The 26565-nt window shown below is 42.4% G+C and overlaps 1 protein-coding gene across 1 annotated transcript in view; it reads right to left on the bottom strand.

Moving 5' to 3' along the window:
• Positions 1 to 1535: 1535 nt before the first annotated feature.
• Positions 1536 to 26565, bottom strand: part of LOC105918916 (kinesin-like protein KIF26A) — a 37622-nt gene continuing 12592 nt past the window's right edge. Inside the window, 9 exon segments of the mRNA XM_036130557.1 lie at positions 1536 to 2713; positions 7427 to 7577; positions 10129 to 10152; positions 10483 to 10676; positions 14976 to 15702; positions 15705 to 17993; positions 19506 to 19668; positions 21723 to 21879; positions 25377 to 25560. Coding sequence (XP_035986450.1) covers positions 2517 to 2713; positions 7427 to 7577; positions 10129 to 10152; positions 10483 to 10676; positions 14976 to 15702; positions 15705 to 17993; positions 19506 to 19668; positions 21723 to 21879; positions 25377 to 25560 — 4086 coding nt within the window. The 3' untranslated portion in view covers positions 1536 to 2516.

Here is a 26565-nt window from a genome sequence, read left to right as displayed (position 1 = left end):
CTTGTTGAGCTGTGCTGTTTGCATTTCCCTCCTAAAATAAGGAGAAAAATAACTGCAGATGTGCACGGCTTTACCAACAGGCATCACGAGTAGTTAGAAGGTGAATTAAAGAGTAACAATCATCCCATTTGTCTGAACAAGCTCTTATTTTTATTATCATGAAAGTTAAGGGTCACCTCACTTATCCAGAACCTCTCCAATGTTTCAAACACGGCTTTAGAAATCATAGAAAAACTGTACAGTACAAAATCAAACAATAGAGAAAAACACATCTGGGTTGAAGTAATAAAAAGGTCTCAAACTGGGAGAGAAACGTCTTAAAAACAGAAAATACACATTATAAAACAGGAGAAAGAAATTCATGCACCAACTTTAAAAAGAGCCTGAGAAAGTTTAAATGCATACCGATACTGATCTGAAAAAATGACCAAAATGAGAGAAAATGCAGAGTTCTCACCCAGCAACCATTTTTACTGTTTTGAGTCTCAGTTTTCCGAAGACGAAGGTTTTGTTTGTAATATCAAACCCAAGCAGTTTGCAGCCTGAAGGCTGAGTGTCTTTACTCGACATTTCCACGTGGTGAAAACTAAACGCTGCCCAACGACCTTCCTTCTGCAGAGGTAAAACACAACATGTGTCACAGGAGAAGAGCGCAGGTGAAAGAGCAGCAGGGAGCAGCACGATCCGTCTGCACATCTCTGCATTACAGCGAGGAACAAGAGACAGACGTACGGTATTTACAACAGGAGAGCCTCGTCACGCAGTGCTGAGGCTCTGTGCACGCGACAACGATCCATTAAATCGACTTTTGTTCTTCACATCCACATGAAAATGTCGCAATTATAATCTCTGTGCACAGTAGTGGAAACATTACAAATTGTGTAATTTCCCTGCCACACCACTAGTGGGCGGTATGTTCTTTGAAACTCAACAACAGGCACATGTGAACAAACTTTTCCTGCTCATTGAGTCGCACTGCGCCGTGTCAGGGCTTTTAATGCAGACAGATTCAGGTTTTCCCGTCTACACGACATCAGAGAACTGCAGCTTTTTCAGTTCTTACCCAGTTGTGCTGTAGACGGACGGTAGAAACACCACAAAGCTTTTTAGTTCTAACCAAACAACATTGTTTTCAGCGCAGGCTCTTTGATGCACACCTTGAAGTAATGACTGTGCCAGGTAGGGCTGGACGATATAGAAAAAAAAAACATTTATAAAATATAAATCATATTGATCGATATTGATAATTATCAACAAATTCAAAACATTTATGTTAAGTACAGCCCTGGCCATTTTATGCTGTCTAGGGCTGTACATATCACACACAAACACTGAAATCAAACTCAACCCTTTATTCAACCAACTTTTTACCAAAACTGCAACTTTTTAAAAAAGAACGCGTGCTCTCTGAACCCTCTGAAGGGGGCGGAGCTTGGTTCCTGGGTCTGTGTTGTGATTGGTTGCGAGGATGTAATGACTGTAATATTAACCTATAGGGCTAGAATGCATAAGGAGGGAAAACTGTTATTCTGTTTTACTTTTTATTTACCTTTTTTCTATCATTGATATACATATATTGTTATTGTATTATATCGTCCAGCCCTAGTGCCAGCCTGTGCAGAGCTGAATGTCTGGATGCTGAGGAGTGAATCCAGCCACCATAATCAGGTACGCAGAAGAAGTGATGCACCCAAGACCCCGTGCACACTACAGTTTTGTTTAAAAAGTGACCTGGCAGGGAAATGACACCATTTTTGGTTTCTACTGGTGTCTTTGTACACAGAGATTAAAGCTAAACATCATGCAGATGTGTTAACAGAAACAGAAAACCGAGGCTATTTTTAATTTGCCGTTGTCGAGTAAACAGGACCTTAAGTTGCAGGATGGGAGCTCTGAAGGACTAGACTGGTTTACAATATTTATCAGAAAAGGCTTTTCAGGCTTTAACATCTGATGTCCGACACGTTTAGGAGGATCTCAAACAAAAGCTCAAACCTGATCCGCGGATCTGAGGCGTTTCCGGGCGCCTCGAACGCCCTGATCTGCAGCCAGTCGGGTTTTCATGTCCGTACAAGTCTTTGGATTCATGCTCACCCAGCAGGAAACTTTTAGGTCAATCATGACCAACATCGCTCTGACAGAACCATCAAGACTAAAAACAAATCTCACTAGTTTCCTTTCTTTATCATTTCTATAGGAAATTTTTGGGACATTTACTCTTTAAGACAAACATCGACCCGACAACCATCAGAAACACGAATCTGGGGTTAAATCTTCTTACATTACTCCTTTTTCTACCTAAACTCTGGTTTTATTTTATAAAAATTACTGATATCTTCTAAATTATGTTGCATAACAAATATTTCAGCACCATTAAAAACAAAATAAATACAAAAATGTGATAAATATGGAATAAATTAACCAAATGAATAATAAATATAGTAGAAAGGCACTTCCATCCGGTCCAGTCGCAGCCGGCTCTGTTCTTCAGACGCGACTGAGCGGCGCCGCAGCACCTACGCCCTGCGGTGGCCATCCTGCGCCGTGGCGGCGGCGCTCGTTGCCGTCGTGGCGGTGATGCTGATGTCAAAGCAGGTCTCCATCATGACGCGGGACTTGCAGAGGTTGACGCAGAACTCCAGGTCCGCCGTCGCCTGTGCCAGAGCCTCCAGGTACTCCTGAGACTCCCGGTCCAGGTCCTGGTCCAAGTCAACTGTAGGAAGGGTGTGGGGGTGGGGTTACGGACAGGAAAGATTGAATTTAGTGTGAAAAACCAAAAGAAAACGTTGTTCCTCACTGTGGGTTAAACTCAAAGCCCTGAAAGGGGCTTTGAGTTTAACCCACAGACGGAGAGGATTACAAATCTCTGCGTGGTTATCCCTGAGTTATGGTGAAGAGAGCAGCGGAAACTGGAGCACGAGTGAACGCTGTGCCTTCAGATCGGGCTTTCTGCTACATTATCGTAGAATTAATTTCACCTTTGACAGGTAAGAGCCGCCAAGCAGAGCTGGACTTCTCAGAAAGGCTTAAACAAGCAGAACGTGGGGGAAGCCGTATGGAGTAAATTTAGTTACATTACTGTTGCAATTTGTTCCGATTTGGTTTTACAGATTTTGTATTTTAAACTTTTTTTTTTCAAATTGCATTTTTTTTCTAATTGAGTTATACTTCTGGGGGCGGGGCTTGTCCTCTGGAGCGAGGAGCATTTCTATTGGTCACTGTATGGGTCAAGAGCGAGAAGTGAGGAGAATGTGATCCGTAAAACGCAAATTGAAAATCAGAAATTTAAAAAAATTAAATTACTGGGAAAATACCAAAGTACCTCTCAAAACCTTATTTCTTTTTTTAAACCTAATAAGCTTTATGAAGTTTAATTATTGGATAACATTTTCCCCCCAATTTTCCATTTACAAAACGTGTTCTCTGCAACAATATTGGACCAAAATTCCCTCCATAATCCAAGAGGGTAAACGGGGGCACTGCTTTAAAACAGTTAATTTTCAACATGTTTTTGGTTGAATGACGACGAGGACTAGAGATTAGCCATAAAAAGATGTTCGTGCATGTAGGTTTGAACCCACTCTTTGCCTCAAAATACAAAACTGTAAGTATAAATATCTATCTGCTGCTATCATGCTGAATACCTTTGCACAATGTCCTTTTCAGTTTTTATTTGTAAAAAAAAAAGCATGTATAATTTTCTTTCTACTTCACAACTGCACACCACTTTGTGTTGGTTTTTCACATAAGATTCCACTAAGACATATTTGTGTTTGTAATGTGACAATATGTGAAAAACTTCACGGGGTGTGAATACTTTTGCAATCCACTGTAAAATGTTCTTAAAGTTAGTGTATTTATCCTTGATTTGAGCAGGTAAATAAGATTATTTGCCAATGGAATGAGTATTTTGACCCCTAAAATATAATAATTACACATCCTGCACTTGAAATAAGATGATGGAGATGAATTGTTCCTATTTTAAGTGCAAAAATCTTATTCCATTGGCAGATCATCTCATTTACCTGCTCAACTCGAGGACAAATGCACTCATTTTAAGAACATTTTACTTATTCTTAGTTCTGTTTTTGCAGTGTGCAGCGTTCCCAAACAGCGGACCCTGAGGCTTTGCCCCTAGAACCTGAGGACAGGCCTTCCTGTGAGATTGGCCAATGCTCACCCTCACCTTGAGCAGCCAGCCTGCAGAAGAGCTCGCTTTAATAACCCCTGCAGACCAGAACCTGCACCTCGGTAGATCCAACTCAGTTATCAGTGTCCTGCTACTCGGAAATGTTGACGGAGTCAAAGCAAAGCAGGTCCTGCATTCGGTTCTTTGATGATCTGCTTCATCGGCTGAAACATGTTTGCATGCCAGCTCTTCCCATCAATTACAAAAAGAAAAACAACCACAGATTCCATTTATTCAGTAAAATAGAAATAAACTGACGTTTTAAATGTTAAAATCAGTTAGACTAATTCAACTCCTCCTAATGTTTGTGTGCAGAGCTTAATTTAAGAGCAGCCTCTGTTCAAATGAAGCATTAATTCAGATGAACGCACCGGCAGAATAACCTGACTATAGTTGCTATGTCAGGAGACACTGAACAGGAAAACCTGACAGCGTTCTGATTGAAACGTCCAGATGAAAGCGAAGGTTTCCCTGAACTCTGAGGAGCTGCTGGAGTTTTCTGGCTCTGGTTCTGAGATGAAAGCAGTTTTCAGGCTGTAGAAAATCCCATCCGGAGTGTTTGCTCTTGCTCTACAGCTGAATAGAGGAAAAGCGCTTTACATCCTGAAGCTCGTCCTACGTAACGGTTACAAACTCTGCCGTCATGTCCTCCAGCCTCCTCTGCTCCCTTTGGTTGCTGAAGAGTCAACGCAGAGTCAGAACGCGTCTCTCAGGTCGACTCTTAAAGAGCGACGACAAAGAATTTTCTTTATTTCTGCATAACTCTGTGACTTTCTGCGCCTCCGGACAGAAAAGCGATCTAAAGGGATGATCTCATCATTTTCCCAGGTCAAGGTCAAATGTATTTATGTTGCACATAACCTAAAAAAACAATAAAACAAAACACTTGGGTCCTAAAAACCAACTAATAGAAAAGTGAATTAAAATGTCCCAGTATTTATGCTTTGCCTTATCTTTGTAGTGAAATGTGCTACACTAATACATTTGCCTTTAACCTCCACCAGCTGATCTGCATCCTCCATGCAGAGCGATGGGACCTCTGACCACGTCCACATCATCCTGGGACGTCCTGCAGGAGTTCTGCTTTACAGGATTCGGCTCACCTCTGGTTTCACAACCAGCCGGATGAATTAGGTTTGATTGGGAGGGAATAAAACGGCACCGATTCCAGTTTCTCTGGTGCAAACTCTTTCATCTTCCTTCTGCGGGGAATCATCCGAGAAGAATCAGCTTTTCCTCGAGGTGAGCAGAGAGTTTGCCCCGCTGACGGAGGGAAGATGTAAATGTAATCCCTTCGTCCCCTCGAGGCCGTTAGCCTCCATCCAAACAAACAAAGCGCTGGCCTCCGTCTCTGGAGCTCCTCAAGCTGTTTTCTCTCGTCTACAAATAGAATCCAAATGCAGCGAGCGGAGCTGCAGAGGAGTCAGGAGCAGAAGTGTCTGCATGACAGTCCTGGTACTGGTGCTGCAGACTGAAGAGGATCGTCTTCACGCTGATTTTATCTGCGTTTAATTAACCGACGTTGTTCAGCAGAGACGTTTAGCTTTACATGAGATTTTTTAATGACATGTTTGCAGAGGTGGAAAAACAGCCCAGACAGGAAATCATTCAGCTTCTTTATACAACTATAAAACTCCTGGGTAAGGCCAGTATGTGACGTCACTCTAAAATAAAGTATTCTGTGGGGGGAAAAAAGGTTTGCCACAGAGAAATAAAACCTAAATACATGGAATACGAATAAAATGTTTGCATTAGATGCAAGAATATCTTGTATATGTTCATGTTATCCACAAATGTATCCATGGATAACATTGTCTGGGTCACAGCTTTGCAGGAACGTATGGGGGAGGGGGGGGGGGGGGGGGGGAGACGTTTCCTTTTACTTTTACTCTGAAAGGCTGAGACTGATGCAGCACTAAGGTTTTATATTTCTGAGCGCATTACTGCAGACTTTTATTGGACCATTCCTATTTTTTTTTTTTTTTAGAAAGCTCTCATCCCAATTTTAATGTCAATGTCAAATGTATTTATATAGCACTTTAAAAAACAGTTGTAAAGCTGCACCAAAGTCATGCACAAGAACAACAATGACACAAATTAATAAAAACAGAGATTCAAATAAATGTCAAAGAATAAAAATGAGTTTTGAGAAGCGACTTAAAATGATCCAGGCTGTGGGCAGATCTAATTGGGAAAGGTAAATTGTTCCATAGAATAGGAGGAACAACAGAAAAACACGATCTCCTTTCCTCTTAAATCGGGTCTGAGGGACTGTCAGTAAGAGCTGATTATTTGATTTTAAATGGAAATATTTTAGAGAGACTTTTTTTTTGTTGCCACGTGAAAACAAACATGTGAAATGTTTCAGTTTTTGTTTGGTGAGAAGGAGCGCATAGTGGTAGATTATTCTGAAATGGCTGTTTATTAAAGATATAGTGCCCCTCCCACCTAATCATCATCATCATCATCATCATCATCATCATCATCATCATCATCATCATCATCATGACTTTACGTAAGACACAAATAGGTCCATATTGACAGCCATACACACAAATAAATACTAAAAGTAACAAAAAAAAAAAAAAAAAGATAAAAACAATTTAAATAATCACAAAATACTAAACGTCGGTGATTCCACATCCTGGACTTATACTTATATTCGTCAGCACTGAGATAATATCATTTGTAGAATTATCTAATTTCCACCTGAGACGTTTCCAATGTTTCTCTTTAAAGTTGTTCTTTCTGGGGTTAACAGGACGCGTCATTTCTATACTCATATCTCTAACCTTTAAAAAATAAGACTGGGGGTTTGTTACAATATATTCATGCAGTTTATCTTTTTCATACTGAATAAATAAAAAAAATAACAAAATAATCAGAAATCAAATAAAATTTAATGAAAATGATGTAGAAAACTAAAATCTAAATAAAAAAAAACAGAACAAGAAATATTTAAGTAATGATAAAAATGTTATATACCTTGAATAGCTTGAATTATATAAAACAGGAAATTTTATTTAAATAAAATTAAAAGTGAATAAAAAATAAAGAAAAATTTAAAAAAGGAGGAAAATAAATTCAGTTATGAAAGAAAAAAAGCAATAATAGGGAAAAAATTGAACTGTGAAACTGAGCTACAATAAAAAAAATGAGGATGGCTTGAAATAATAAAACACAAAAAAATTTAAACAAAAACCTAATTAAAAACATCCTCTGGTTCTCTGGACTCACATTCTCCGCTCCACTTGCTGGGATGAAGCATCAGGCGACTCTTGGCCTCCTCCAGCTCCTCCTTCAGACGCTCATGTTTGCTCCTCAGCTCTCGGATTCGCTGCTGTCGCTTCTCCAGCATCCTCAGCCGGGCGTTGAAGTAGAGCAGGCCCTTTGGAGCAGACAGACAGCCGGTCAGAACCAGAACCCTGCAGAGGTTCTACGCTGAGAGAATGAGGAGAAGGATTAGCAGAACGAGGCGCCCCAAACGTGCTCTGAGACCTGAGTCTGCGCCCACAGATGGATTTAATTAGAAGTCAGTGAGAGATAAAATTAGCATTAATCTGCAGCGTTAATCTGCAGGACGGAGGCTGAGAGGAGGATTAAGGCCAGCTGAGGAGAGCAGGAGACACAGAGGTGGATGACATGCAGGCGGTCTGCAGCCACAGCTGTGGAGCTGGACCAAACACCTCATCTAAAGCTCCGGCACGCTGCATGTTTCCCTATCTGCCTTTAAACATGACGCTTTCTGTGCTGCAACATTTTATACAAACTCTTCAAACAACGAATCTCTTTCACTCTCAGCTGAAACATCTCTTTCTGAGATGTTTCACAAATTCCCTGAAGCAGCTGGAAGTGACGGAGAGAGTAAAGTGGTTCCCAGTTAAGAAGAAAGAAACATCTGGAATTATTTTTAGCTGAAAAAAAAGAAAATGACCTGTTTGTCTAGAGAAGAACAGGAAGATAAAACCGAACTATGTGTTTTACTTAATCATCAAAGCTGAGAAAGAATGATGAAAAAATGAGGGCCAAGGAATGATCCCTGAGGTACACCCTGAATCAGAGGAGGTGAAGTTCAGGAGATCCTGACTTCAGGTGAAAAGACATCTGGAGCAGAGCAGCAGATAAACATTCTGGACCAAGCATGGATCCTCAGCGGTGAAGCTAGCATTCAGTCTAACTTTAACCCACAGATTAACGTTAGACCCTCAGTTACCAAGGCTGATGTGATTCTGATACAAAACTAAATCACTGCACTGCAAAAACAGAACTAAAAATAAGTAAAAATGTCTTGAAGTGAGTGTATTTATCCTTGATTTGAGCAGGTAAATAAGATTATTTGCCAATGTAATGAGTATTTTGACCCCTAAAATAAGATAATTAGACATCCTGCACTTGAAATAAGATGATGGAGATGAGTTGTTCCTATTTTAAGTGCAAAAATCCTATTCCATTGGCTGATCATCTTATCTACCTGCTCAAATAAAGGATAAATACACTAACTTGAAGAATTTTTTCTTATTTTTAGTTCTGTTTTTGCAGTGTGAAACAGAACCTGTCTGACAGCATGAAGTAGACTAAAAGATCTCAAAAACCACGTCATGCTCTGATCTAAAGAAATCTAAAGAAATGAGAGAACAGATGAAAAAACGAGGTGACTGTCATCCATCATCCTGGAAACGGTTACAGATCCACTCTAAAGCTGCGTTCACATTGAGCGCGAATGTGGCGGCCTGAGCGACAGATTTCCATGATATCCCTGTGTAGAGGTGCAGCACAGGAGCGATGTGATGCAAAGCGGCGCCAAATGCATTTCTAGTGATGCAAAATGCGTGATGTTACTGATTAAAGCAAAGCCAGAGCGACATGACACCTACGATGAATGTTAAGCGACAGCAGCTGGAGCTGAAAAGCTGAACTTTGGTGTCGGTTTAATCTGCATGTTATCTAAGCCATTACAGGCCTTGTTTGGGCAGCAGTATAAAGCTTGGTACTCCACATTACTCCAGACTTTTTGAATTAAGAAAGCTTCCTGGAGAGGAAGCAAAACGTCTTCAACTACGGAAAACAAGTCCAGTTGCTTTGTTTTTTACTTTTTTTTGTTGGAATTATTATTATTATTATTGCACATGTTTAATAATTCAGAACCATTTCTCTCCTCCCATACAGGGACCCGACACAATCTGTGAACTAAAGGATATTGTGTTATTTTCCAATAACACAATATCAATAAGTGAAGAAGCCTCAAGAAAATGTAACAAAAGATAAAATAGAGTTTTGGAAAACATTTGTGTTCCTCAAACAAATAACTAAATAAAAACTGGACCTTCTAATCATAAAATGCTGAGAAATATGATTTATTTTCAGCCTTATTATTTTTATTGTCTGGGTATATTATGGTTTTCTGATCACAATACCGTAAAATCATGAGATATTAACCTAACTGAGATCTTGTTATAAAGAGATTTGGATAAATAAAACTGTCATCACAAGACGACAAGAAAACAACCTAATTAATATTATCTCTTGTTAATTAGATAAAAACGACTGATCTAAACTAAAAATACTAACCCTAACTGAAGCGTTATAACTACAAAACGGATTAAAACGCATTTCGTTTTTTCTAGAAATAAAGAAAATGGGAGGGCAGTGATTTTTTAAATTATTCTATTTTAAAGGTAGATTTGCTTGGTTTTAATGATTGTTTTAGTCAAACTGATTTATGAACTTTTGTTACTATTTTATATTTATTATTTTACTAAGACTTCTTTTATTAGTGATTGAATATGTGGTGCAATGCAGCTGATCCTCGTATCCAAGGCAAATTTCTCTGAAGAGAGACTAATAAAGATACTTTGACTTTGATGAAGCTCATTCATGTATATAAAGGGATATAGAATAAATGGATGGATGCTCTGGTGACGTTTAAAACAGAAACTCACCTTTTCCACGTCCTGGAAGGGCTGCTGAGGAATGAGAGAAAGAGAAAAGGTTGAGTACGGCTCAGACGCCTCCATCATCTTCCTCTAACTGAAAATAGATCAGAGGCTCTTCCTCGCTCTGACACGGCGTTCACCCCTCTGCCGCCGAGGTCAACGAGCTGTTAGCGCAGGGAGGAGGCCCTCATCCATCACTGCATCCCTCCTGCTCCTCAGATCACTGACATCTGAGCCAATCTGAGCCAATCAGCTGCCAGCAGCCAGCTCAGGCACGCCACAGATTTACGGGGAGAGAATTCAGAGCGAGGCCGACTGGAGGTGACATTATTATGTCGTCAGAGCCGAGCTGCTTCTCACCTCCCTTCCCGCTGCCGCCTCCTTCTTCCTCTGCAGGCGCTCCACGTCGTCGATCTCATACACCTTTATCTCAAAGGGCTCCTTCAGGGCCCCGCCCAGCGGGGGCATGTCCACCCACTGGCCCCCGGCCTTCCTGCCCAGAGTGGAGGTGTCCGGCAGGGGCGCCGGGATCAGCCTCCGCCGCAGGAACCCACCTGGAGGGAGGCACAGGTGAGACTGAAAGCTCCACAGGTGCATCTCAGTAAATCAGGATGTCATCAGTTCCTTTCCTGTTAGTCAGTTCAAAGTATGGAGCTTAAATACAACAAGGATCCATTTTATACAGAGTGGCACATTCCATGGTTTTAGTTTGTTAATTTAGAGTATTTTGGCTTATAGCTAATAAAAACACTGGAAAACTCATTACATACGACTGATGAAAAACTGATTTTAATATGATACTTTTGTCGTGTGCATGTTATAATAGTACGTACAGTATGTATGTACAATATGTATGTATGAATATATGTACGGTATGTATGTATGGTATGTATGTATGTATGTATGTATGTATGTATGTATGTATGTATGTATATATGTATGTATGTATGTATGTATGGTATGTATTTATGTATGTATGTATGTATGTATGTATGTATGTATGTATGTATGTATGTATGTATGGTATGCATGTACATTATGTATGTATTTATATATGTACAATATGTATGTATATATGTATGTATGTATGTATGTATGCATGTATGTATGTATATATATATATATATATATATATATATATATATATATATATATATATATATACATAAGGTATGTATGTATGTATGTATGTATGGTATGTATGTATATATGTACGGTATGTATGTATGTATGTATGTATGTATGTATATATGTAAGTATGTATATATGTACAATATGTATGTATGTTTGTATGTATGGTATGTATGTATGTATGTATGTATGTATGTATGTATGTATGTATGTATGTACAATATGTATGTATGTTTGTATGTATGTATGTATGTACGGTATGTATGTATGTGTACATTCATTAAATTACATTCTGAAGCCCGATTAAAAGTGTCTTTAAGCAGGTATTAAGCAGCTGTCTAAGCCTAAGTATTAAACATTTTTCATTTTTCGTTTTTTACTGATCTGATCTAATATTCTAATAATGTTGTTTTAGCTCTACGCTGAAAGTCTTAATTAACATAAATAAAGGCACAGGTTTGTGTTGTTAATCTACATAAGGTTCTTCACCTAGCGTTACATCAATAAATGAACTTTTCTATAATATTTTATTGAATAGGTCCGTATAGCGTCATCCTACATTTCATTCTTTCGTTCAGAGTTTTGATGTTTGAAGGTTTGTTCCGCTGGATTCTTGTAAACAACAGAATATAATAAATGTTTCTCTCCAAAGCTGAACTGATCTCTTTGATAACACGACAGATTTACAACGCTTGAAACCCGTTAGCTGTAATTAGTCTCATCCTCTCCGTCTTCCTCGTCTGCAACCATCAGTGGATTTAAAGACGCCGCCGTCGCCCTGAAGACCTCGGTTATCATTTTAACGAGTTCCAACAAGCTTGGCTGCTGTAAACCCAGGAGTTGTTGGAGAATCAAACGCAGCGTCCGTTACCAACGATTAGCCGCCTGACGGTGAAAGACGGCGTCAGACCGAGGGGTGGGAGTGGGCCCTGGCTGTGAGGGCGGAGAGGGAGGGTGTGTGGGTGATAATCACTGTGACGCGTACGCTGGGAATCCTCATGAAACATTCATGACGCAGAAATGAGCCAATTCCCCGGCTGAGCATGCACATGGCTCCGACCTGCAGCCTTCTGCATGAATCACGCTCGTCTGCAGGGAGACGGCTGCAACCTTGGACACAGATAAGAGGCGTGGATCTGCGGGTGATGTCTGGCACGTAGAGGAATCCACGCTCACACACCAGGGATGGATGGGACAGATGCTCCTGCAGCAATCATACCTGCGCGGCTCAATGTGCTCACAATGTTCAAGTGAATAGCCACTTTCATCCCTATCATCGCGCTCCGCTGGACGGAGAAACCATAAATATGTTAATTTCTCCAGATTTCCTCAGAAGGAGATGAGTTTTATGGCTTTCTTACTTTCTGAGGCACAAATGGAGTTTCTGAAAGTGGATTGACCATCAAACCTCATTTCAATAATAACTGCTTCATATAGAAATGGGAAATAGCTCCACCAGGGTTCACTTTGACTTCTTTCCTTTATAGCATAAAAAAAAATCCATCTTCAGATTCAGACAAACTAAAACACGTCACTCAACATTTCTGAGCCATCTACGAGATTTCCTTCAACTCTTTTAGATGTTTTAGTTAGTTTTAGGAACCTAAATCCTTGATATTTTTTGTATTTTTCTACTTTTCATGCAGAACTCCACTCTCATAATTCAGATACTTAATCATCAATGTGCTTTAAAAAATGAAATTCTGGGTATTCCTTAATCTAGACATGGTCTTAAATCATAAATACCATGTGTCTAAATCTAATACAGAAACATTGGGCTGTTGTAAAGATGAGGATAAGAGACAACAGCTCCACATTTCTAAACTAAATGTCCTTTTTATATTGCCGTCTGCAGACATCTATGTGTAACCCAGTTTTGTGAGCAGGCTGACTCCCTGTGTCTGAGAAAGAAAAACTACAACGGCTGCATCCAAAATGTTCTAATTATAGCTCCTGTTCCTGGACCTTTCACAGGAACAAAACCCGCTGCTGTGACTAGAGATGTGACCATCATCACATGAGGTTTTTTCCCCCTTAATTTATCCAAAACCTCAGAGGATTGCAGAGAAATGTCAGTAATGGATGGATAGGAGGCTGTAACCAGATGACTTTGCTGTGGAATCTGACCAAAGACTAAACGTCATCTCTACATTTCCTCGGTGGTGAGGAGCCACCATCTGAACGTTCAGACCTGAAAGCAGCGACTGCAGCACCTGGGCAGGTAGGCCACGTTTATTTGGCTTTTCCTCAGCAGCTTTAAACTTAATTCAATTCATGTTCATGTGAGCGTTCAGTTAGTCGCTTATTATCAGAGCCTTTGGGCTGTTTTTCTCTAAAGTCTCTGTAACTTTAATGAGTCGGTGGTTCTGGTTTCTTGGGTTTGTTTCTGAAGTCGCTTTTTTGGGCTTCATTTTTTTCAGACAGAAAACATTTTTCTGGTTAATGCAGCGCGCAGCAAGAAGGCGAAGCTCATCCCACCTGGAACAACTACTGTATGAGCAGTAAAAGTCCCGGTGTGTATAAATACCAGCTAAATATGTGCATTTATGCTGATTAGAAGTGGCTGTGGTGTTTTCTTGCTAGTCTTCTGCTTCTTTTCATGGATCAAGTCGATGTTTCAGTGATGTTTAAGTGAAACAGGATCTGAGTGTCTGATCACAGCCGGGTGATTGACTGTTTTTAAGTCAATATCCTGCAATGAGCTCTATATCAAATTAAAACAAAGTATCAGCTGTAATTCTACATACATTCAACAGGTTTCTTCCTCAGGTTTGATCCGTTGTGAGAGTTAAGAGGACAGCCACGCCTACCTTTCTACTAATGCTGCTTTCTTTCTGCTCATTTTGATGCATCTAAATTTCCATCAATGTTTCAGCTGTTCTATGCTGGGTTTCTTCCAAAATGTTTAGTATTGAGGTTGTTGCCATTGTAGATTGCACTTTGCTTGTCCGACCAGCCAGGAAACCAGCTGTCTCGGGAAAATGTGACGACATTTGAGAAATGGTCCATTGACTGCACTATTCAGACAGCACTGATAATGGCAACTGCACTTCTGCTTTGGCTAAAGAGTCCTTACCCAAAACCCTAAGAGGCTGTTTTAAAACTTCTTTTCGGACTGAAACGCTGTTGCTCAGATGAGCTAAAGATAGTCTGAACATTGGGTTCACGGATGTCCATAAAGTTCAAACGGCTTACATTCATGGATGCTGGCAGCTTTGTTAGGGATTCAACACACTGACTTTTGAAAATGATAAAAGTTTTGCTTCAAAGCTGTGGGCAAAAACATTTCCTTTTTTAAAAATCAATAAACTAAAACCAGCAAAACATCAGAATTTTACCACAACAATGTGGAAAAGTACCATAGCACTTGTTTAACTCTTTCAACCTCCCAAAACCATTTTTTTTTCGTCTCTTAAGAAGTTTGCTTGCAAACAGCACCAACTACTGGCTATGCTTGTGTATTGCAAGCACCGGAATGAACACATTTAGATGCGATGCGTTAAAAGCGCTCAGTTGTGACACAGGCTTGTGTACAAGATTCAGATGCAGATTTAGCTATATTTTGGTGGTTAACTGATACAATATGTTTTTAAATGTATCGCTTATCTCTAATGTTTGCCATTTTAGAAAAGGCTGATTGGGAAATATCCTTGGGTACTCTGGAAGGTACAGGGATTTAGGCCGCTCATTTCAAGGTAATTGCACATGTAATTTCTACTCACCATTTCCTCTCTTCTTGGGTGACTTGGACACTCTGCCTCGGTTGGACAACGAGCCTCCGCTCTCGCTCATGGAGTCGTGTGCGGATGAAGTGCTGCCGGTCGTCTCGCTGTCGCGGATCATGCTCTCGTAGCCGCTGCTGCCCCCGCTGTGGTAGAACAAGGCGGTGCGGCCCATGGCGGGGGGGAGCTCCCCGCTGAGGACGCTGCTGTTGTCGCTGCCGTGTCCGCTGCTGTAGCGCTGCGGCCGTCGAGGCGCTGTGATTTTGCTGTAGGGCGAAGGCAGCGGCGTGTTGAGACTACTTGTCCCGCTGTCGGTATTATCACTTTCTCCAGCCGCCCTGCTAAGCTGCTTACGGCCGGCAGCGAGCTCGCTGACCCGGCTGTTGGCCGCCCTGCTGATGACCTGTTTTGTGCCCATGATGGTGCCTCTTCCCGTCTTGGCTCCGTTTCCGGCTCGGGCGGGAGACCTGCCAGTAGGAGGTAGGCTGGCGTTTTGTCCAGCTGCATTCGGAGAGGAGCTCGGGCTTTTAGAGCAGCCGGTTGACAACGTTCGAACCTTCGTTCCTCCAGAACCGGCAGCACGGACGTTACCAAGAACTCGGACCTGCCCTAGTTTGCTGGCAGTTGACAGGAAAGCAGAAGAGGCTTGGGAGGAACAGGGAACATTTAAAGGCGGAAGGCCAAGTCTTGGAACAGCTCTGTTGGATTTGCAGCTACTCGCTGTGCACCAGCACCATTGCTTTCCCTGAATACGTCAGGTTTCAAAAGAGTTGAGGCTGAACTGTCGCACCTCTCCAGGGACCTCAAGCTACCATAGTATCTGTCAGAATCTGCTTTGGCGCCTCGCGTCTTCAGACTGGAAGACGTCCTGGCAGAACCATGATCAATCTTTAAACTGGACGTCTTGTGACTGAATGAATCTGCTCGGTGCCGGATGGTGAATTCCTCCTCTGAGGCTGAGCTTTTAGGGAAAGCAAGCTTTCCGCCGTCGCTGCTCGTCTTTAAGGCACTTGGAGACTTTGTCTTTTGTTCTTGGCTCGACTGTCTGACAAGTGGCGTGGGAGGAGAAATATTTCCAGATCCGGACTTAGAGATCATGCTGCTCTTCTGCCCGTTTGACTTTTTTCCCAGTGATGAAAACCTTAATGTCCCCGTGACACAAGCAGCTTCTTGAGCCCATTTTATTTCAGAGGTCTGTGGGTTGGAAACAGTTCCCAAGGTTGTTGCACCCCGAGTGAGCCGTGGCAGCTTGATGAGAGTATCTCCTCTTCTGCCGGTGGACTTCTCGCAGCCGTCAACAACTCTCTGAGCCATGGAAGACCCTTGTGTCTTTGGAGGTCGAGGCACACTGTTGCTGTTTCCTCCAGACCTCTTGGGGGAGATGCTAGCTGAGCCGCTTCTTGTTGGCTTACTCGCAGAGAGAAAGTCAACCTCTGTAGGATCAACAGAATGAAGCAAAAAGTCCTCGCGTCTGCCTTCCTGTCTGCCGCTGCCTTCTGGTGCAGAGGAGGTAGCCCTGGTTTTCCTGGGAAGACTGGAGTGCTGGGTGTGGTAGGGACTCTGGGCAGAAGCTGGAGTGCTTAAGATGTTGGCTCGGACCTTGGAGGAGCCTTTGGGTGTGGCTTTGGCTGAATCAGGGAAAGAGGAGACTCTTGTAAACGATGGTTTGTTTGGTGTGGCAGGGTCACTGTCCAGCTCTGAGAAACACACTCCACTGTCATTCAACGAGCTCTTCAGGCCGTGCTGCAGGAATGGCTGTCGATGGAATACACTTGGCGAGGTCAGAATTGATGCTCTCTCTTCGGCTGTACTCTCATCTCTCAAGAGAAGCTTACTTGCTGAAGTACTGTCTTCACCATCAGCATTCTTTGATCCGACAGAAGCGTGACAGTCTGGTCCTGTAGCTCCATGCTGAGTCGTGTAAGCGTCGTACTCATCGTTGATGCTACTGATGATGCTGACTGGATGAGAACCTGCAGCCAAGGCCTGCAGTGAGCACTCGGGGTTGAAGCTGAGAAGGTTGGAGGGGCGGCCGTTGTCTGGGACCAGGCCAAGAGGAAGATCCTCTATGACCGTGAATACGAGCTCATCCTCCCCGTTCAGTTCCACGGGCTGCTGCAGCGTGATTGTGGTCCTGAGGAAATCCCTGTCCAGGCATCTTCCTAACAAAGCCGCCCGAAAGCCGCTGACCTCCATGGGGTAACCGGTGCCATGATGGGGCCTCCCCATCTCTGTTAACTCCAGAGGTGGACTTTGTCTTGGTACTTGATAGCTCATACCCACAGGGGGAGTCCTGCAGAGAGCTTCTCCCGACTCAGATGCTGTCATGTGTATCTGGGGTAAGGGCTGAGGGAGTGATGACTTTGTTACACTTCCTCTAACTTTCTCTCTTACCACAGGCTCTGGATCTGAGGAATAAGGGTTGCTGGACCCTACGACACATGGCTGAATGATGGGACCGGTGAGTTTTTCCCCATCTGCACTCATTCTTTTGGAGGAATCCAAGGGGGTTCCAGATGAAGGAAGCATGCAATCTCTTAAATCTGGACCAGTTAGGTTCAGGAAGGAGTTCTTATCAGATTCAGGTCCAGTTTGATTCTTCACTGGTTGTGCTGCTTTGCTCTCTGTGCTCAATACGTCCGGAGCTTCGCTGCCATCGATGCAGTCCAGTCTCTCCTGCAGCTCTGCGAATGTGTTGCACTTAAAGTGATCTCCGTCTGAACGGGGAGAATCTTTGGTTCGCTTCTTGTTCAGGGAGGGAATGATGGGGACAAAGGAAGGCGGACCCTCGTTGTCGCTCAGCTCTCGGTCAGATATGGCCGTTCCACCGGGTCCGACATAAATGACGGTGTCGCAGGACTGTTCGCTGCTGGAGGAATAGTCCGGATCGCTGGAGCGGAGCGGCGGTATGTCAGGGTCCAGAGCCACGATCCGGGGGTAGAAAGGCTGAATGTGAGGGGGTCGACGGGAGGCGCCTTCCTCGCAGGAACTATCCCCCCCAGAAGAGCTGGAGGCATACTGGAGACAAAACAACAGAGTTAACATGACAGGAATGCCAACGCCGGTCTGAGGCAACCGATATGCTTTCAGGTTAAAAAAATCTGTTTGATCCTGAGCCTTTCTCATTCCTATAGAATATCTATCATATCATCTTATGACACGGATCATTATTAGAGAGTTTATACTAGCGCTGACCTCAGGAAACCATTAAAACCAGCACTAATTTTCCCAATAAAAACTTAGTGCCCTTTATTAAAGCACATATGTTTTTTTTATTGGTCTACAACTTTTTTAGAGTAAATCTAAAGAGTTTAATGATTTCTGTTGGGAAAATAGAATGTTGTGAATTTTTTTCCCTTTGAATCTTTGCTCCAGAGTAACATTTTACTCCTTCTTCATGAGGATGTTATTCTTGATGAAGTGCTTTGATTTGGTATGAGAAATAGTTAAACTTGAAAACTGAAGGGATTTGAGCTTTGATTAAAAACTGAGTCACAAATGTCTACATTTCCTCATTTAAGATATTTCTAAAGTCCTAAAAATGTTGTTAAATTACAATGCCATATAGTTTTCATGGCACACCAGCTATAGACGGGTAAATCGCTTAAAGCTGATTATCAGTTAGATGATAACCAAAACAAACCAAAGCACCAATAAAATGATACACAGTAAAATGGCAACAGATTTGTTTGTTTTTTAGAAAACAGAAGTTAGCTCTATTTTACCAGCTATAACTGCCAAACAAAAAAACTGTTTTACAATATTTCCAGAATAACATCAGATCATTAATTTAAACATGATTGTGGTGTTGCCATCTGACACCTTAGATATAAAGACATTAATGCTGCTCTCTGTCCTACAGACTTTTTATTGATCCCGTCACTCAAAACAAGCCCCACACATTTTGGCACCACTGGCATCCCATACAAGGTTGACACGACCACTGGAAGCTCTCCCACCACTCTATCTCCAGGCTTGCAATTAAGGACAACACTCGGTTCTCTCTGCATTTTAAATATTTCTAAAATTACCTTAACGGAGGGGGTAATGCAGAGGAAGTGGCTTTGTCTGGGTAATGCTTCACACAGCTTTTGGGTGACAGCGCTGCACCAGCAGCAGCGGAGAAGATGTTAGTGTGAGATTTTGCTGCTGGGTTAAGAGATATTTTTTAAAACAACTATTTGCATAAGCTACCACTGACCTTTGGACAATCTGGAGAATTTAAAGTTGCATGTTTTCTCATAAAGGGACCACAAATATATTCAATTTTCTCATAAATGGAGTACAAATATGGTGTCAGGCCTTCAATTTGGATAAGAGCTGCAAAATTGGATTCAACCTAAAAAATGTGTTTTGCACATGACAGGAATTTTCTCAATTGGACGATGAAGAACAAACAAATAATCAATAATAAATAGGATGAAGGCGCTAAGACGTTGTCTTAGAATAAACTCAGTCTAATCATCTTTCACTCTCTGAAATCAACCTTAAAAGAAGCTATAAAGCACAGCTAAATAAAAGATGAAGTACTTTGTGTTTCTTCTTCCTCATGCGGTGGATGCGGGACGCCAGCTGCACCGTGGTCAGCGTCTCGATGTAGTTTGCCGGCGAGTCCGAGATGTGGGCGATCATGGTGGTTCGACAGTTGATGTTACCCAGAGACTCGCTGAGCAGCATGGTGAGCTTGCTGTCTCTGAATAATAGATCAAGAAAAGCCTTGTTAAAGCCAAAGTAAGAGGAAAAGACGCTCCGTGGGACCCAGAAACCCCACAGGACCCCAGAGACCGTTCATTATGCTGCGCAACAGTTGGACTCAGACAGGCAAAAAGAGGAATGAGAAGGAATCTCTCATCTCACATTCATGAAGTGCCCTTTGAACCTCCCGCCACATGCAATCTTCTACCAGATGTACTGTAGGAAATGCTGCCTTTGAAGAGACCTTGAGTAAAGCTGCATGAGGATACTCGCTGGATTTACATACTGAGGTCTGAGCTTTTTTTGGTTTCCTGTTTAACTCCAAGAACAAAGCTGAAAATATTACGACTTCGAGCTTTTATCTGTATCCCCTGGATCAACTCCTTCTGTGTCTTTCAGCTACAGCTATGAGAATATTAGAGAGAATTTGACCTAATTATTTAATTACTTCATACTTAATATATAATTTTACCGATGCGTGGAGGAGAAACGTCAAAGGAAAAGCGCAGGTCTAAGATCTCTGCATGAGGAATGAAGACTTCAAGGTCTCTGCATCTTCTCTGTAATTCTGCAAATTGAGGTCTCTCTGTCAGGATGGATGTATGGATGGTTGGATGGATGGATGGATGGATGGTTAGATGGATGGATGGATGGTTAGATGGATGGATGGATGGATGGATGGTTAGATGGATGGATGGATGGATGGATGGATGGTTAGATGGATGGATGGATGGATGGTTATATGGATGGATGGATGGATGGATGGTTAGATGGATGGATGGATGGACAGATGGATGGACGGACAGTTGGACTGATGGATGGATGAATGGATAGATGGATGGATGGTTGGATGGATGGATGGATGGATGGATAGATGGACAGACAGATGGATGGATGGATGGACGGACGGATGGATGGATGGATGGATGAATTGTTGGACGGATGGATGGATGGATGAATGGACGGATGGATGGATGGACAGATGGACAGACAGATGGATGGATGGATGGATGGATGGATGGATGGATGGACGGACGGATGGATGGATGGATGGATGGATGGATGGATGAATTGTTGGATGGATGGATGGATGAATTGTTGGACGGATGGATGGACGGATGGATGGACGGATGAATGGATGGATGGATGGACGGATGGATGGATGGACGGATGGATGGATGGACGGATGGATGGACAGATGAATTGTTGGATGGATGGATGAATGGATGAATTGTTGGATGGATGGATGGATGGATGGATGGTTAAATGGATGAATGGATGGATGGTTAGACGGATGGATGGATGGTTAGATGGATGGATGGATTGATGGATGGTTAGATAGATGGATGGATGGATGGACAGATGGATGGACAGATGGATGGACGGACAGTTGGACTGATGGATAGATGGATGGACGAACGGACGGACTAATGGATGGACGATTGGATGGATGATGGATGGATGTATGGATGGATTGTTGGATGGATGGATGGATGGACAGATGGATGGATGGATGGATGGACGGTCTAAGTCCATTTCAAGACTTTTCCAGAACCCTGACACCACATAAGACGTTGACTGCTAATAAATACTCCTCATGATCACAGTTCAATAATGTGGAACTGTCCCTTTAAGAGGAGAGGTGAGACCACAGATCTATAATAATATTTTTTTTAAGCATCAATGTCATCTCCTACCATTCAGTGAACTTTTATTACCATTTCAAATAAAATGACATAAAATGGAAAACAAATAATGTTTTAAATCCTCCCCGATGACGACGAAACATCTTTTAAACAAAGACAGAATAATGAAGCATTCGGCCAATCAAAACACAAGAAAAGCAATAAAGACGGAGCCCTGCCTGAATAACAAACACCCAGAGGACTGAAGACACGAGCCAATAAGCAGAACAAAGTGATTAATTCATCAGCATTTAAAGCTGACTGAACGCTCATTAAAAATACATGGAGCCGTCCCCCACCGCTCCGTCCTCCCAGGGACGTCCATCTGTCCCCGGGTCCACTGAGGCGCTCAGACTGCGGCCGGTACCTGTAGGGAACGTGCTTGGCGCCGTTGGACAGAGCGAGGATGACGTTGCCCAGCGCTGAGAGGGACAGACACTGACCGCCGCCTCCCTCCCTGGTCCTGCTGATGTCCGTCTCACAGCTGCCCAGGTCCAGGAGGTGGAGACGACTCCGTCCCGACACTGAGGGACAAAACCATAGTCCTCATGCAAAAGTCCACATTTCACTGCTCAGGAGCCTACAGCTGTGATTAAAGGCGCTGCTCAATAAATCGATTAGTTAATGGAGAGAATCAGGGTTGCTAAGTGCATGGGAAATGAAAATATACCTCAACTTCATTAATCGCCTCATATTAACAATATTATTACTATTATAAATGAGGAGTGTCTGCAGGAATGGATGATATAAAACAGCCTCAGCAGAGGAAACTACAGGCTGTATTCCTGCTGCAGGGCACCAGTACGGTCCATTAGGTGCTGACCGATGGGTTCTGGACGGGACCGGCTATTACTTCATGCAGCCCAGCAGGTATTGCATTAGTTTCCAGGTCACATCCAAAGTCCAAATATGTTTTATTCCAGCCAGATGTTCATCGAGTTCGAGAAAAAAAACAAAGTAGTTTTGTGCATTTAAGGGAATTAAACTGTAAAACATGATTGATGGATCTCTAATGGTGGAAATTGCTCATATTAGGTCACATAAAGGTTAATTTGTAGCTGTCTGAGGCATTTGGTGGTGATATAACAAGTCAGTGTGACTCTAGAGGCCCTACATGAAAAATAAGGTAAACAGGTCTAGAACCAATAAAGACAGAAACATTTAAAGTGTTAAATGGTCTCTAAATTAGAACAGTAGTTATGGATCAGATAGGTTTTCTTCTAACCACAGCATGTTCACATGTGAGAACCAGGAGTCCCAATAATCGAGGTAATATCTCCAGATTTTAGTCCAGATTTAAGGGTTTCAGAAAAGAGCATCTCCTCTGACTGAAACCGGGTTGTTTTCATGTTGGAGCGTCTCTAATCAGCCCTGATAAATATTCAGCAGCGGCGCTTGGACTGCCTGCTTATTGTAGTAATTCAGAGTAATGAGGGCGTGGTGCTTCAGCTGCCCGCATCAGCAGGATTTAGAAACTGCTGAGAGCAGCGGAGCGTTCCCCTTCCCTCCATAAACACGGCGGGACGCGAGTCATCAGGCCTCATTAGCCCTGCTGATGCATTCCTGGAGCGGACGCAGTGAAACACCGAGAACCGTGGAGACGTCTCCGCCAGGTGGACAGCTGGACGTGGGCGGAGGTGCTGCTAGCTTGTAAATGATCTTGTTGAGATGTTCCATGTGAAGCTAATTAGCGGCTACGTGTTAGCAGACGGAACCGCAGCTGGATGAAAGAGGAGAGTTAATTTCTGAAGAGTCTGTGAGCCGCTGAGTCTCATCCGTACTCCTGATGAGCTAAAATATCTAGTTTCCAACATCCTTCTGCACTTTTCTCACTTTATTTACGCCTCCAAGGTCTCCTTTGAAGACAGACAGATTTTATCATGTCGTTTCTTCAAGTCTAAACATAAATCCGGACTCTATATGAAGAGCGTTGGAGTCTCATGGAGGAGAGGCCCTCCAGACCGGAGCAGCAGGCAGTGAAAGTAGAGAAAGTAGAGAACCAGAAGCTGAATACAGCTGAAAGGCTTTTTTCCAAGAACTTTCTGTCTGTATTGTGTGCTGAACGAAGCAGCTCTGCATGCAGCAGCTTCTAGCAGTGTAGCGCTTCATGGAAGGTTAGTTTCATCAGGATGGTCTGGGTCGTCTGTTTATCCAGTTAACAATGTGTCGGCCATCTTGGACGTCCAGCCTTGGATCTCAGGGTCTGCCTGTTTTTCTCAAGACAGCCAAAATAATTAGGATTTATACCTGAAGCATGTGAACTATTTCCAGTAGTCATTGGGTGAGAGGCGGGGTCCACCATGGACACGCCCCCCCTGTCCACCACAGGGCAACACCGGACAACCAACCGTGCACACACGCCTACCAGAGGGCAATTTAGAGAGACCAATTAACCAATTAAGATGGAGTACCTGGGGAAAACCCACTTGTTAACTAGGAAAGACCCCAGGCCAGGATTCAAACCCAGGACCTTCTTGCTGTAAGGCAAAACGATGCAGTTCGTTGTTTTAAATGTTTAAATTAAATAAATCTGTCATTTACATTCAAATCACACGCAGAGAATCGTCTCTTGGGCTACAAGTCACTCTGCACGGAAGAAGCCATGATTCAAAAAGCCACAACAGATATTTAACTAACTAACTAATGTGCAATCCTATTTAATACACAGTGCAATAATCCTGAAAGAAGTGACTTCTGCTGCTGCCACACCCGAATATATGTCAATACACACGCGTATAAGCCACAGTGATTGTACAAAAGACATCCTCTGCCTTATTTCTTATTTCTTTTTGTATTTTTCTATTTCTTACCTACTCCTTTTGATCCATGGTATAACGAGGACACACTGTGTATATTTGATGCACCTCGTCCTACTTGACTCCTTCTCCCTATGATTACTGATTACTGAGCCGTTGTGACATGTGAATTTTTCCAATGTGAGATCAATAAAGCCTATCTTATCTTATCTTATCTTAGATTTACAGTTAGCATACGCACCCAGGGGAAAAAAGCCTCCATGTTGGAGACGTGTGAAGACAGTAAAATTAAAGTTAAGCCCCAGAACACCGTCATAACTGTTAGGCATGGAGGTGGCAGCATCATGCTGTGGAGAGGTGAACTTCACAAAACAGACCGTATCGTAAGGCAAAGAACAATATGTGGGAAATATTGAAGCAAAATCCCTGGTGAATCCAAGCATCAGTAACAAAGTAGCATAAAGAGAACAAAGTTCTGATCTCTGTAGCTGAGAGGATTTGTGAGCAGAGCTGAAAAAGTGGCCTACAAACCTGACCCAGTTACCCCAGCTCTGTCAGGTTTAAAGAAAATCCTTCTGAATAACGAAGAAATGTATGAAAACTCCTGAATTTAGAGCAAATATGATCATTCTGGCATTTAATTCAATCCAATTCAATTCAATTCAATTTTATTTATATAGCGCCAAATCATGAAACATGTCATCTCAAGGCACTTTACAAAATCAAGTTCAATCATATTATACAGATTGGGTCAGATTATACAGATTGGTCAAAAATGTCCTATATAAGGAAACCAGTTGATTGCATCAAAGTCCCGACAAGCAGCATTCACTCCTGGAGAACCGTAGAGCCACAGGAAGAGTCATCTGCATTGTACATGTACATGGTTTTAGTAAGTAAAACTAATATTTTGGTAATCCTAACTGATGTAAAACACACAAACACTGTCTGATAAGTATGTTAATTTTTGTATTAAAGCTCAAATTCCGTAGTTTAAAATTCTAACTACACTTTTAAACTGACTCCAGAAAACAGCAGGAAAAAAACCCCAGAACCTCTCTGATTCTTTAACTTCCTGGTTGTTTTTTTTACGAGTAATTCTGCTTTTTAAAATCAGATCTTAAAGGGACAATGGGATAAAATAATCTCCCTTTACTTTAAACAGAATAATGATATATTTTAATGGAAAACGCCAAATTAAATCTGTTTTCCCTGACATTTAGTTGGTCCAGGTGTTGTAACGGCTGCTGCTCAGATATATTCACCTGTTGCCCTGCTGCTCTTGTCCGCCCTCTCCTGGTAGAGGTGGAGCGTGAACAGGAAGTGGGAGTTCCTCCGGGCGTCCTGGTCGTTGGGGGTCCGGCTGCTCCTCCTCACCGCCAGGGCCGTGTCCAGAAAGAACGCGGCCCGCTCGGCGCTGGGCGCACGCAGCTCCGTCTGGTTCTGGAGCTGGTCGGGTGGAACAAATTAAATTAAATGTAATGCTAACATTAATAAATCACAACATAAGAGAAGGAGTCAAGCTCCTAAGTTTTTATTTGTTTATATTCTGGAAAACTGACTTTAAATGAGCTCGATATTAAAGATTAGTGCTGCAGGAAGTTGTTAAACTGTTAAGTTCAGGGTTAACCACGTCTTCATTCTGCTTTGATTCCCTGACTATTAAAAAACTGTGAAGACTTTAACTGAACTCTGGTTGAAATGAACCTTTAAAACTTCAACGCTGAAACTAAAATGTCTGAATCTTCCAGCCATCTGCGGCTCAAAGCAGAACCTCTCCCGCCGCCTCTCAGAGATAAAAGGCAAACGGAGACAGAATGGGGTTTGATAAAATAAGGACGTCTGTAGGAGCGCAGGAAAGTGTGCGGCGCCAGAAGAAGAAAATTAAAGTGAGAGGAGATAAAAAGTGGCAGACTGAAGGGGCTCGGGGAGATAAAGGAGGGGGGAAACTAGAAAAGAAAGATCAAAACTAATTGGACAGTTGTGGAAGGCGACAAAATCCCAGGAGGTGAGGAGGAGGTCACAGAGAAAAGGGGACGAAGGCAGGAGGTGAAGGAAAGGAAACAAGGAGCCCAGTAGGTTTAAACGCCACACTACATGTCCCTGAGCTCTGAGGACGGCTCAGTGGGACACAGCTTTCACACCTTTAAAGGTGCATAGCCAAGTTATTTGACTGTTTTAAAATGTATTTATACATTAGTAGCTCACACTGGTTGCATATAAAGTTTTTATGAAACATTATGACATCCTGCTGGCGTATTAGTTGTTATTTTGGTGTTTGAAGCTTTATTTTTACTTAATTTGTTAGTGAATGAAGCCTTATATATCCAAGGCTCAGATGCGACGCAGAGTTGACTGACATGTGTAAATGTTCTTATATTAAGGCTTTTAAAGTTGCTGTAGATCGGTTTATTTAATTAATAACGGTTGGTCCAAGCTGCAGCTTTACTGCAA

The sequence above is a fragment of the Fundulus heteroclitus genome, unplaced genomic scaffold, assembly GCF_011125445.2.
Source record: "Fundulus heteroclitus isolate FHET01 unplaced genomic scaffold, MU-UCD_Fhet_4.1 scaffold_36, whole genome shotgun sequence".
In the NCBI taxonomy this organism is placed as follows: domain Eukaryota; kingdom Metazoa; phylum Chordata; class Actinopteri; order Cyprinodontiformes; family Fundulidae; genus Fundulus; species Fundulus heteroclitus.
Note: the sequence above shows the minus strand (reverse complement) of the source record. Positions and strands in the feature narration are given on the sequence as shown.